Source organism: Ahaetulla prasina, chromosome 2 (assembly GCF_028640845.1).
Source record: "Ahaetulla prasina isolate Xishuangbanna chromosome 2, ASM2864084v1, whole genome shotgun sequence".
Classification (NCBI taxonomy): domain Eukaryota; kingdom Metazoa; phylum Chordata; class Lepidosauria; order Squamata; family Colubridae; genus Ahaetulla; species Ahaetulla prasina.
The window spans coordinates 41,796,553-41,810,367 of NC_080540.1; the positions used below are offsets into that span (position 1 = coordinate 41,796,553).

General features: G+C 36.5%; 1 protein-coding gene across 5 annotated transcripts in view; it reads right to left on the reverse strand.

The window, feature by feature from the left end:
* Window positions 1-9,333, reverse strand: part of UBA3 (ubiquitin like modifier activating enzyme 3) — a 33,926-nt gene extending 24,593 nt beyond the window's left edge. Inside the window, exons 1-2 of one of the 5 annotated variants that reach the window (XM_058170358.1) lie at window positions 9,276-9,333; window positions 8,992-9,060 (exon numbers count right to left, since the gene is read on the reverse strand). In XM_058170358.1, coding sequence (XP_058026341.1) covers window positions 8,992-9,060; window positions 9,276-9,295 — 89 coding nt within the window. In that variant the 5' untranslated portion in view covers window positions 9,296-9,333. Of the gene's footprint in view, window positions 1-8,792; window positions 8,812-8,991; window positions 9,061-9,275 lie in introns of those variants that run through there. The other 4 variants (XM_058170355.1, XM_058170354.1, XM_058170357.1 and 1 more) reach the window with 4 other exon arrangements.
* Window positions 9,334-13,815: the final 4,482 nt, after the last annotated feature.

The following is a 13,815-nucleotide window of genomic DNA, read 5'->3' on the forward strand; positions in this document are numbered from 1 at the left end:
TTATCTCTGTACAAGTCATAATGAGCTAGGGGTATTATCAGTTTCATTGGATAATATTAAGGAAATAAAAGTACATAGCTATAGAAAAATTGGCTGTGTTGATTATGGACAATTAACATATACCTGTTTATTGTAGATTTACTAAAAAAATCCTTTTAAAATTAAATTAAGTATTACGTTATGTACTCTTAAATACTGAATGTTCTGGTTGCTTTCTAGAATAAATATGAAAATACTACTTGAACTGAAAAAGAACAAAAAAAGCAAAAATCTACTTACTCAGATTCTGTTTACAAAAAAACCAATTAAGCTTAGGGCATTTGACATAGATGCATATAGGCCATCCAATCCAAAAGAAGATCGATTGTTTGAATAATTCATTTTCAAATCTGATAAATAATCCAAATACTTTTAAAATACCTAATTTAAATAAATTAAAATTTAGACATGTACTCTAAAAAATTTTCAATTATATTGCTATTATGTGTTTACTTTTTAACTATGCTTCACTGTAGGGCAATTTGTGAAAGTTTTCATCTGGATCTATTAAAAGGTGGAGTATAAATCAAACAAATAAATAGTAGTCTTTGATAATGTTAAAAATTAACATGAAAGTGTAGTTGCTGGGAACAATGTAGGTTGGCAGAAGGTATGGAAACATTCCAAATTTAACATGCTTTCAATTCATAAAAATCTATTTCCAACTTACTATCAATCATAAAATTATAGATTCTATTATGAGTTATTCTGATTATTCTGGAACATTCCAAGCTCAAAATGGTTCCATCTAAGCCTTACAAAATTAAGTTTGCTTTAAATCTGAAATCAGAGATATGAGTTAGAAATTTTTCTCCTTAAGTTTGATAGCTTTGAAATCATATTTTGTTGTTACATAGTGAATTGTCCAATACTGTTTTCAATATTCCAGTGAAAATAATTTTCTCCCATGTATGGAAGTTTTTAATTTAAATCTGCTGTTCAAACCTATAGGTTTTTTCACATCTAATAAATAATACAGTCAAAAGACTTGTGCAGACTATGAATATTAAAAAAATGTTGAATTTTATTTGCACAGAAAAGAATTTTTTCTGTAATCTCCTCATTGCTCTGCACAATACTTCTGACATGGCCAGAACAACCTGCATGAAGCTCAAAATGTTTGAAATGCAAAACACTGGGCACATTTTATAAAATTGAGAAATAGTACATTTTGCAGCCAATAAATATTTTAAATTATTTTTTAAATGTAATTTTGTATTTTATTTTAAATATTTTTTTATGATTGTGTTTGAAAAATCATTCATCCCCAAGAAATATAACCCAAATATACCTTTCCCACAAAAATGTATCTTTTAGTTTTAAAAACCAAAATAGTATGTTTATTTTTTGTGTGATAATCTTTATTTCAAGACTACTGTTATGCCATGTACACTGCCCGCAGCCATAAAACTGGGATGGTATGAAAATTATGCTAATAAAAAAAATATCACATCACAAGTTTAGGGAGTAACCATACCAAGAGTTATCTTTGTCCAGTTTTTCTTCATCTGTAATTAGTTAACTGCTCGTAATGCTAATTATTTTCTTTTTACATTATGTGCTGGCAAACATGAAATGTCATGAAAGACACACTTCCCTTTTTAATCTCTGCAGGAGTATCACTTATTTTAGCATTTACTTAAAAGCAGATAACTTTTTTGGCAAAATTTAAGATCCTGATTTTGGATTTTTTTTTTAATGTGGTAAAATGTTGATACGCAAGTATCCTTTACAAAAACGTGGTTAAAATATGTGAATGGAATTCTCATTCAATCATAGTTCTTAATGAAGTAGGAAGGACGATACCCAGTTTAGAGTGGGGTTGAATTCACATATTCCTGAATCTCCCCTGCATATAGAAAGCTATCAGAGGAGAAGAAACTCAATCCTAGTAGGCTTCTTCCCAATCTGAACTTGGATAATCAAGAGATAAGAGTTCTGTGAAAAACTGTTTTTCCTGCTTTTGGATTTTCCACATTTTTGACATTTAATGTTAGTTTCATATTTCTTAATAAACAAATTGAAGTAAAATGAGATGTTTGCTTCATTTATTTCTTAATATTATCCAATATGGATATGTGCTGCTGTAAAAAAAAGTAACAACCCCTTAGATTCAATTATCTGCTGTACAACTTAAGAATGGAAACCAAACGGTTCCTATAATTGGTTACCAGTTGTCAATTTAGGAATTTTATGAGGAGTGTTATTTCAGGTCCTGCTACATAACATTAGTACAAATAGCCCTCATTTAGCAGTCACAACTGGGACAGGCAGCGTTGTCATTACGCAAAATGGTCACTAAATGGGAAATTACCTGATCATGACTATGGTTTCCTTTTACCCACAAAGAAGAAAAATCTTTATTTTCAAATAAAGATTTGAATTGAATTGAATACCCACTCCTCCACCCTTTGGAATCATCATCCTGATTATCCTGCAGTGATAATCAGTAAAAAAAGGGGATTGACATTACTATTTACATGGTGGTGGCAGTGGGGAGATTACAACTCAGTAAGCAGGTACATAATGGGTAAGCACATCAAAAGGAATGTGCTAGTTCCAGCTGTTTGCCTAGTACAGGTGCAGCTACCAGCGCAGTCCGCCCCCCCACCAGCCACCTGGGAGGCAAATAAAAACTTTTAGTATAAAACAGATTAGGATCTTGTCCATGTCAGTCAGCAGAGAGGATGGTTCTAATCAATTAAGATCACAGAGCAGAGTTTGTTAACTTGCAGTTAGCACTTTTTAGGGAAGTGCTGCAGAAAAGCAGCTCAGGCAGATTGCTTGTTTAGAAAACCTTTCTCGGGAGAGCAAAGAATAGGACAGGCGAAGGACAACATGTACTGCCTATATGATGAACAGTCATCGAAAGACACTACAAAGGTCATAAATGCAGGTATTGGTAGCAAAGTTACTATTTCATCACTCTTGTAACTGCAGTCACTGTCCAGGGTAGTCACTAAATAAGGTATACCTGTAGATGACATTTTTGGTGACTAAGAAGTAAAACATTTTAGAAAATCCAAAAGGGGGTAAACACTTTCTCACAGAACTGTAATTGCCTGAGGAAGAACTGTGGAGGGGGGGGGCTGGCCAGCACCGCAGCGATATGACGAACTTTGGGGCTCCGGAGGAGCATCAACATTCCAGCCGATTTGGGGGTCCGCAGAGGACCGTAGCCATCTCGTAGGGACGGTGAAGAACGGGGGCACAGGCTGATGTGAACAGGGAAGTCACAAATTCCCTGTAGCACTGGTAAAGAGCCTTCGACTCAGCGACTGGAAAGACAGCTATTGGGAGCTGTCTCAAAGCTGGAGCGGCCGGGCACAAAGAGAGAAGAAGAAAGCGAGGTAAATCATCTGGGTGAGATTGAAGTTATTGTCTTGAAAACAAGACTCCTATTTTTACTATATTCCCTGTTTTAAAAAAAGAGTTATAGTTGAAGAAGAATGCAAAAGTGAAACGGGAGGAAGCAGATGTCTGGCTACCTCCCCATTTCCGGTGCTAGCAGTGAAAGAGTGGTGGCCAGAAAATAAAAGACAATTTTTAAGAAATCTGAAAACTGATTTGGAAATAAATGGAAAGCAAATTAGGTAGAGTGAGTTTTATTTTTGTTAAATACGGATGAACTTTGGAGTTTAAAATTTACAGTGGAAAGATCTGCATTGGACTAAACAGACTTATGATTAATGGAACTGAATGGCAGAGACATCTAGTGCCATCTAGTGGTGTAAAAGGGAATATTGGAAAATCAATGGAGTAAAAGAATAAAGAATGACCTTGAATAACTTGACTGTGAAATAGACTTTGAAGATAAATGCCTTGTGACTTGTTGGGAGTAAGAAAAAAGAAAAAAGCTACCAGCTGCATAATAGATTAAATATTTTATTGTTTTAGTCTTATTTTTTATTACTCACTGCTTTATTATTATTTTTTCCTTTTTGGATTTATGACTGTGAATTTTGGGATTTTTTCCTAACATTGGAAATTTTGGGGATTAAATGCTTGGATAATTTTTCTTTTTTATCATTTTTTTATTTTTTGTGCTTATTTTTTCTCTTTTTTTTCCTCTCCTCTTCATTCTTTTTTAAATTATCCATTTTGGGGATTTTTTTTCTTTTTCCTTCTTTTTCCTTTTCTCTCTCTCTTTCTCTCTCTTTTTTGGTAGACACCTCTTTTTTGTGTTTTTTTTTGTGTATGTATGTGTGCGTGCGTGTGTGTGTAATATCTTGTTTAGTATTTTCTACCATTGCCTTCAAACTATATGGATTAGGGTAACAAGAACCTGAAGATTTGTGGACACTAAGATAACAAACGTGGATTATAACTATATTCAGTATTTGGATTACAAATTTTGTGGTTTGAAAACAAAGATCAAGATGAAGAAACTAACAGCACACTTATCATCACCGTCAATAACAACAGCAAAATTGGATTACAAATCCAAAAAAGTGAACAAGAAATTAAGAAAGACACTTCCAAAAACATTTTTTACAATGCTAGATGAATTAAGTTCATCTAGCAAGATGCTTGGAGACAAAGATACCCCCCAAAAAAGCAGTACACATTCTATTCAAATAGACACTTGTCTTGGTCAAGAATAGATATGATGTGGATGTCAACAGAATTAATATCTAAAATACAAAAGACTGATATAGAAACAAGTACATGGGCAATCCGATAACAATGACATGGAAGGGCCGCAAGAAAAAAATGAGATGGACATTAAATCAAAAATTACTAAATGAAAAGAGCTTTCAACAATACATGGAAAAAGATTGACTTTTTTCTTTAAAGAGAACAGGAAAGAAGATACATCACTACAAAATGTGTGGGACACTAGCAAAGCATATATTAGAGGATTGACAATGACATATTTAGGAAAATGGAATAAGCAAAATAGATAAATGCATAAGAAATTAGAGGAGGAGTACAAGAAGTTAGAGATGGAGTTACAGAAAAATCCACAAGATAAAAAGATTAAGAATCTGATGGACTTGAAAAAACACAAGTGGAACTTAATGGAAAATTAAGAGCTGGCAAACAAAATAAAATCTAAAAAGCAAAACCTTTTTGAAAATGCAAATAAACCAGGACGGTGGCTAGCATATAAAATGAAAAAAGAGAAAGAAAAGAAGCTAACAAGTCAATTATTAGACCAAGATGAAAATGTATGTTACAAAAATGAGGAAAAGAAAAGAATAATTGAGAAATACTATAATGGACTGTATCAACAAGAGATAGTTGCAGAAGAAAAATTAGAACAATATTTAGAAAAAGCGGAAATACCCAAGATTCCAGAATTTTTTTTTTAAATGCTAGAAGAAAGAATATCAATGATGGAATTAGTGGAGGGAATTAAAAGATCAAAGAATGGGAAAACACCAAGTCCGGATGGATTACAAGCAAAGGTATATAAAACCCTACAAGATGTATTTAGTAATGTGATGCTGCAGGTATTTAATGAATTACTATTAAAAGCCAAGATTCCGGACTCATGGATGGAGGCATATATAACCTTGATACCAAACGAAGAGTCGGATTTACAACAAGTAAAGAATTACAGGCCAATATCCCTCTTAAATGCGGATTATAAAATGTTTGCAAGAATTATGGCTGACAGATTGAAAAAAACTTTTAAATGAGTTTATATATATGGACCAAAATAATTTCTTACCAAAAAGGCAGATTAGAGTCAATATGTGGATTATATTAAACACTTTGGAATATTATGAAGCACATTCAAAGAAGCAAATAGTGTTGCTGTTTTTTATATATGCACAGAAAGCTTTTGATAACGCGAACTGGCAATTTATGATAATACAATTAAAAATGATCGACTTTGGGGAGAGATTTATAAATATGATTAAAACCATATACAAAGACCAATCGGCAAAGGTGATGGTAAATGGCAAAATGACAGGAAAAGTGGATATTAGAAAAGGAACAACACAGGAAGGGAATCCACATCTGTGATTAACAGATACTTGTGACCAGTTCTTTTCATGTTAAATATAGTTTACCGTAATTCAGCCCTTGCCACAATCTTATTACAATGTTTAATCTCTTCAATTTGACAGTAATGTGCCTTGGACGTGACTTTAGCCCTGCATTGGAACAACTGCACTTGTTGCCAGTTGCTCAATATACTATACAAAGCTTAATGCAGCAATAACCCAAATTTTCTACTCCTAATGAGAATAGGCAGAAATACATCAGGCATCATTTCCAATTTCTTATGCAGAAATATTTAACAATAATTCCATGAAGTGGCCTATATTGATGGAACAAACATCTGCCAAAATTAAGGAAAAGGGATTCTATCCTTTTTCACAAACATTCATTAGATATGTATTTGTCTTCAGTTGCTGATTTGTTTTAAGTTGCTAATTTGCTAGTTTTCTATTTTGTACCTGTGTAATTTACCCCTAATTGTTGGGATTGGATAACACACAAGTTTCATTTAAAAAAAAACACCTAATTATATCAGTGAATACAGGTAGTCCTTGATTTACAACAGTTCACTTAGTGACCATTCAAAGTTACAACGGCAATGAAAAAAGCAAGTTATGACTATTTTTTCACACATGACTGTAGCATCTCCACGTCACGTGATTTACATTCGGAATGCTTAACAACTGACTCACATTTATGAGGGCTGCAGTGTCGCGAGGTCAAAAAAGTGATCCACCTTTTTACAACCTTCTGACAAGCAAAGTCTATGGGGAAACTAGATTCACTTAACCACCATATTACAGTGATTCGCTTTAACAAATATGGCAAGAAAAGTTGCAAAGGGGGGGGGACCTCACTTTACAAAGGTCCTACTCAGCAATATCAATTTTGGGGTTCAATTGTGATTGTAAGCCAAGGACTACCTTTCTAAGATCACCCCATAATTCTCTCCCTCTGTACTCTGCTTGCCTTAAAACACAAAAGGTAGAAGCTACTTTGCAGGATTCAAAGCCGTGTATATATAATTATACTTGTAATTAGCTGTGTTGTTTTTGCTGCTGTCATGCTGGTTGATGGAGGCTTAATTCCTACTGTTTCCTCCCTCCTAGCTAAGCAGAAGGCAATTGGAAGGGCCTATCACGCACACAATGTCCAAATTGACTAATGACATATAAAGGCAGAGTTCTCTGTAATGGTAGTTTAATATCTGACGATGTCAGCAGATGGCTGACGAAAGCTTAGTAGAATAAAATTTTAATTATTTTAGTTCTGGAGTTCGCAGAACGTCTGTTTCTTTCTTTACAAGTATACCTGAAACTCGTATTTTTAGAATCATATTATTAGATTATACACAGACATATATATAGATATATATATAGATATATATATAGAGATATATATATATGTCTTTGGTAATTCGGGTTTTCTCCCACGTAAAATTGGAAGTGTCTTGGCGACATTTCGACAAAGTCTCATTCGTCATCTTCAGGCTTCAGCTCCGTGCTTCTGGGAAGCTGAAGCCTGAAGATGACGAATGAGACTTCATCAAACGTCGCCAAGACACTTCCAATTTTACGAGGAGAAAACCCAATTACCAAAGACCTATATACAAACACCATGAAACCTCAGGAAAATATATATATATATATATATATATATATATATATATATATATATATATATATATATATATATATATATATATATATATATATATATACACATACACACACACACACACATATAATTTATTTATTTTGTCAAGCACAAGTATTAGGTAACATATATAAGTATAAACATGATTTGAATACATGAAATGGATATGAATAAAAGGGAACATTAGGACAGGGATGGTAGGGACGCTGGTGTGCTTATGCATGCCGCATTTATATGTGTGTGTGTCTGTCTGTCTGTCTGTCTGTGTGTTTTTGTAGGTTTTCACGGTTATAGGTATGTAGGTCTTGGCATATTCGGGTCTTTTCCCATGTAAGGTTGAGAATATCTTGGCGACGTTTCGACGAGGTCTCACTCATCATCTTTGCTCGCACTAGCATGAAGCTGAAAGAAGCAGCCTGAAGATGATGAGTGAGACCTCATCGAAACATCGCCAAGATATTCTCAACCTTACATGGGAAAAGACTCAAATATGCCATGACATATTCATGTATGTATGTATGTATGTATGTATGTATGTATGTATGTATGTATATGACAGCTTCAAATCCTGCAAAATAGTTTCTACAATTTGTGTTTCAAGGCAAGCAGAGTAGAAAATTAGAGGGAGAGAATTATATCGGGTGATCTTAGAATATATATACGAGGACCTGGGAATTATCTTATTTATATTTATATTTATATTTATATGTAGGTCTTTGGTTATTCGGGTTTTCTCCTGTGTAAAATTGGAAGTGTCTTGGCGACGTTTCGACGAAATCCCATTCGGCATCTTCAGGCTAGGTGTTTACATACAAACACCCACGGAAACCTCAGAAAACACACACACACACACACACATACATATATATGTCTTTGGTTTACGTGGGAAAAAACCCGAATAATCAAAGACCTACATACAAACACCCGCGAAAACCTCAGAATATATAGATATATATACACACACACACACACATACATATACATACACACATACATGTGTGTGTGTGTATATATGTATATGTATGTATATGTGTGTGTGTATGTATATATGTAAAACTATTACTAGTTTAGATCCTCCACCACCAACCAACACCCCCAAATCCTCCTGCCATGAACAACATTGCTGTTGCTGCCGCCCCGACCTTTTCAGTGCCGTAGGCGCTAGTCCCACGTGCTCTGCGGAACAGCCCGGGCGGTGGTGGTGATGGTAAGTAAGGCAAGCCGGGCTCCTGCATCCCTTCCGAGCAAGCCCCGCGTCCGCGGCTCCCCAGCCACCCCCCCGCCCGCCTCGCCTCTTCCTTGCTCTTCAGCGCTCCCCCTCTTGCCCTCCCCCGCACTGACCCCATCTCTCTCTGCCTCTCTCCCGCTAGCCGCCGCCGCCGCTCCTCTAGCCTCCTTCTTTTCTTCTCCCTATAACGAGAGAGAATAAAAGAAGGGTCAGTCACCGACCGGGTCAGGCTCATAGTCTCGCTCCCCCGCCACGACCAGGAAGGCGGGCGGGGATGGGAGGGGGGGGCAGAGGCGAAAAGGGGGGGGGCTCCCCGCCACCATCCCGGAGCCTGTTCCAGGCAGCGACGGCGGGGAGGGATTAAGGAAGGAAACCGAGCAGGCGCCGTGGTACTTACGGCTCCTCGCCATCCGCCATTGTAAACCCCCCGGCCTTTTTTTTTTCTCTTCCCACAATGCACCACGACAGGAAGTGCCTTGCCGGCCACGTGCTGAAGCCATAGAGTTCTGTTTTGCCGGCGGGATGCGGGTTAGAGCTTTGTTGTTGCTGGGTCTCGGAGTTCGATGTAGAGTTAAAAGGGGAAGGTTACTGCCGCCACCTCCGGTTGTCAGGTTCGGCGGGTCTCGCAAAGCAAGCCATTACATCAATACTGCGGGGCTTGCTGCTCTGATTGAGCATGTATATCGAAGAAGTATATCAAGAAACGCTAGTGGTGCGGTTAAGGCTGGGTTCTTGTCGCTTGCAAATCGGAACCGGACGTGTTGAATTGGTCTCTTAAAGACGGGAACGATAATCGTTAAGTTGATGTTAAGGTCCTAAAGGGACGAGATACCAATTCAGGGCGCCGGTAGAGCGTCACCTAAGGGATATCGCGGGGAGAGACAGCCAAAAAATCTATGGGGACTCCGGAAAAAATGACCTAATACTGCAACAAAACCAGTAGGGATGGAATAAATAATAAGTGCTTTTCCCGCCAAAAGCAAAGTTTGAAACGATTAAACTCTAGGATTAAATAGTAGGCAGCCTAAAATTTTCTATTAGCCATAATGAGGATTGATGTGGATTTCTTCAATATTTATTGAATCCACAATCTTGCTAAACTAATCACTTTCCTTCTAATGAAATTAAGATTCTCACATAAGGCATTACTCACTAAAAGACAAAGATGCTCCGTCTTCTTTTTAAAGACAAGAAGTGCAAGATGAGCATCTTTGAATAGGGCTTCTAGATTGAAGTTTTGTCTGAGACTAAAACACATGAAGGACGGTTACAGGAACTGAGCATGGCTAGTCTAGCGAAGGGGACCAGGGGAGACATGATAGCTGCCTTCCAGTATTTGAGGGGCTGCCACAGAGAGGAAGGGGTCAAGGTATTTTCTAAAGCACCTGAAGGCCAGACAAGGAATAATGGATGGAAACTGAACAAGGAGAGATTTAACCTGGAAATAAGGAGAAATTTTCTAACATTGAGAACAATCAACCAATGGAACAGCTCGCCTTCAGAAGTTGTGGGACCTTCATCGCTTGAGACTTTCAAGAAGAGACTGAACTGCCATTTGTCAGAAATAGTGTAGGGTGTCCTGCTTGGGGGGGTTGGACTAGATGAACTACAAGGTCCCTTCCAATTCTTAATCTGTAAAAAAAAAAAAAGTTATTCCTATCCTTTAACCTTACTAGGAGTGATCTATAATGGGTTGACTGACAATCAGCCAACAGATTAAATCCAGTCTAGGCAGGGATGCTTATTATTGAATAAAACGTTTTACTCCTAGTTCAGTCTGTTTTAGAAAGGTTGTTTCCTGCTGATTCAAAACAGGGAACCCAAAGCAAATAAGGCTCACTGCAGTACTTATTGTTAATGGTGTACACTGGAGGAATTCCCTCCAGAGAATATTGGAAGGCCTGCAGACGAAAGAATGCACTATACATTTCAGAAAGGAGCAGAAAGTGATAAGTCATACATATGTATAATAAAAGGTGATGAAAGCATAAATATTCAAACCTCAAGTTACTTCCCCACCCTTCTACTGTCATTATCTTCAAGAAAGAACCATCCAGATGAGAAAGAAACAAATTATGTTGCAACAGAAATTTTGATAAGATTTACTGAGAACCCAGGCACTTCAAGGTTGCCTTTTTAGAGGCCAATTAGTACACATTCCTTGTATTTTCTAGTTTACTAATGTGTTCCCAGCTCCTCTAAGAATTTGTTTTCTGACAATTCACTCTGAAAGATCAGTTCCATAGATTGGTCCATGGATTTTCACAGATTATTAGTCACGAGGTGTTTTTATATGTTTACATTCAGTGCATTAGTTGGAATTGCTGCGGAGTCATTCTTTACTCGCAACTAAATTAGCCATTGTGATCTGAGATAAGCTACCTTGAAGAGGGTTTATTGCAGCAAAATGTTGCAATATTAATTGGGGTATGCTACTGGAGTGAATCTAATCAGTTTGTTATTGAAGAGATCCTGTTGAAGAGTCAACAAGGCCCCTCCCTTACTGAAAAGTTTTCACAAGTAGTCAATTAATTTTTAGACCCGATTCAGAAACTTTAAAACTTAGGATCTAGCTACTTGAGGTAGCACTCACCCTTCTCCTATAAACTGACCCAATTGTTAAGATCTGCAGGAGAAACTGTATTCCATTTTTTTCACTGATTTTTCTGATATAGATTCTGCCCCTTTGGAACAGTTGATTGATATGTAGTTTCTGTAATTGCATCTTTAAAACTGACATAACCATTTCAAAGGAATAGTTGTATCTCCAACTTTGCACTTTTCCAAAACTTCTATAAAACATTTACTAGATTGTTAAAGGCTTGAGAAGGACTATGAAATCAGTATTCAGAGCAAGAAAATTATGCTATATGTCCCTGCACTCTTATTTGAGAGAAAGATCTATTGGTATTCATATATACCATACCATGGTATTCGTGGTCTACAGGTAGTCCTCGACTTATGACCACAATTGAGCACCAAATTTCCATTGCTAAGCAAGACAGTTGTTAAATGAGTTTTGCTCCTTTTCCTTTCTTACCACACTTGTTAAGTAAATCACTGGAGTTTTTCTAACTTTAGTAGTATGCTTAAGTGAATCTGGCTTCCTCATTGACAATTGTCAGAAGGTTGCAAAAGAGCCTGACCTGCAGCCACCATAAATACATGCCAGTTGCCAAGTGTGCAAATTTTGATCATGTGACAGTGCTGCTAAATGAAGTCACTAAATGAATGGTTGTAAGTCAAGGACTACCTGTACAAGATAAGCTAGTCAAGATACAACATGAACAAACTGGATCAAAGAAGATATTATATACTGTTATGATCAGGCCAAGAACAATGTCGAAATAGTTTCCAGATGGATTTCAGCCTAACTTTAAAAAAAAATTATAAGGCTAACATCGACCTTATCCACTTCATTACCATCCAGCTGGTGGGTGGTTATGTCATTAATAGGGCCAGCTTTTCATTGGCTTAGAGGTGGATAAATGACACTTTATTCCAGTTGAGCTGGAAGCCAAGGGAAAAATTGTACAATAGCTCCAAGCATTCTTTACATATGAATAAACTTACACCTGCTTCGTATAAATCTTTGCCTTGAAAAGGAAGGAAGGACAATGTGCAAGGATGAAAGAGTAAAGGAGAGCTCTAGGGTACACTGTTGGTATAAACTATATTTTTTTTAATTGTGCCTTTATTATTTATAAATAACTCAAGGGAGCAAAGGTACCTAATACTCCTCCCTCCTATTTTCCCTCAACAGGTGCATTGGGCTGAGAGAGATTGATCCAAAGTCACCCAGCTGGTTTTTTATGCCTAAAGTAAAATTAGAACTCACTTCCTCAATCTGAGGCCAGCACCTTAACCACTAGTTTAGATTTTCTTTTCTTTTCTTAAATCTTACTTCAATCACTTTTACTAATTACATATCATTTTGACACATTATAACTTTTGTTTACCCTAACAGAAAATAGCATGGTGGATATGTACGAAATACACTTCCTGTATATTATAATTATGTTTAACCCACTAGCATAAATACATCTTGGCCTTTTTAAAAAAAATTATGTTTAAGTTCATTTCAGATCTTAAATAAATTTCATTACATGTTCCTCCATGCTTGCAAGGTCATAATTCAGTCTTCTTGAATTGATCTTTTTCATGCACTCAAATTACGTTTATCTGTTATCTTATAAATGCTTGACAGATAAATAAATAAAATTCTGACCCTACTCTTCACTTATAGGGCTTATAGGGTCACATCCTGAAACACTAAAGCCAACTCAATTATTCTGCCTTACAGTAACATCTCCAATCAGAGGTATTTCACAGAATGTTTTGAAAGAGAGAGAAAATATGAGAAAACTTAGAACTCCACCGACTCCGACATGACCTGTAACACACAGAATCATCTATTGCAATGTCCTTCCTGTTAAAGACTACTTCAGCTTCAATAGCAATAATACAAGAGCAAACAATAGATTCAGACTTAATGTTAACCGCTTCAATCTTGATTGCAGAAAATATGACTTTTGTAACAGAGTTGTTAACGCTTGGAACACACTACCTGATTCTGTGATTTCTTCTCAAACTCCCAAAATCTTCAATCAAAAACTGTCTACTATTGACCTCGCCCCATTCCTAAGAGGACTATAAGGGGTGTGCATACGTGCACAAAGTGCCTACCGTTCCTGTCCTATTGTTTTCTTTCATTATATGTGCTTTATATAATGTTGTGACAAAAATAAATAAATTTTTAAAAAAGTCGCTTTAGGAAAAGAAACAGAACGTCCCTAGGTATCTTCGAAAAGCACTTCAAGAAGGAAGGAGAGGAGGTTTTTTAAAAACAGAAAATACTACCAATTCTCTGTGTGTGTGTGTTTGCTAATTTTGCAAGCAAGGCAACTATAAATGCAAGGCTGATGAACTTGGCCAGC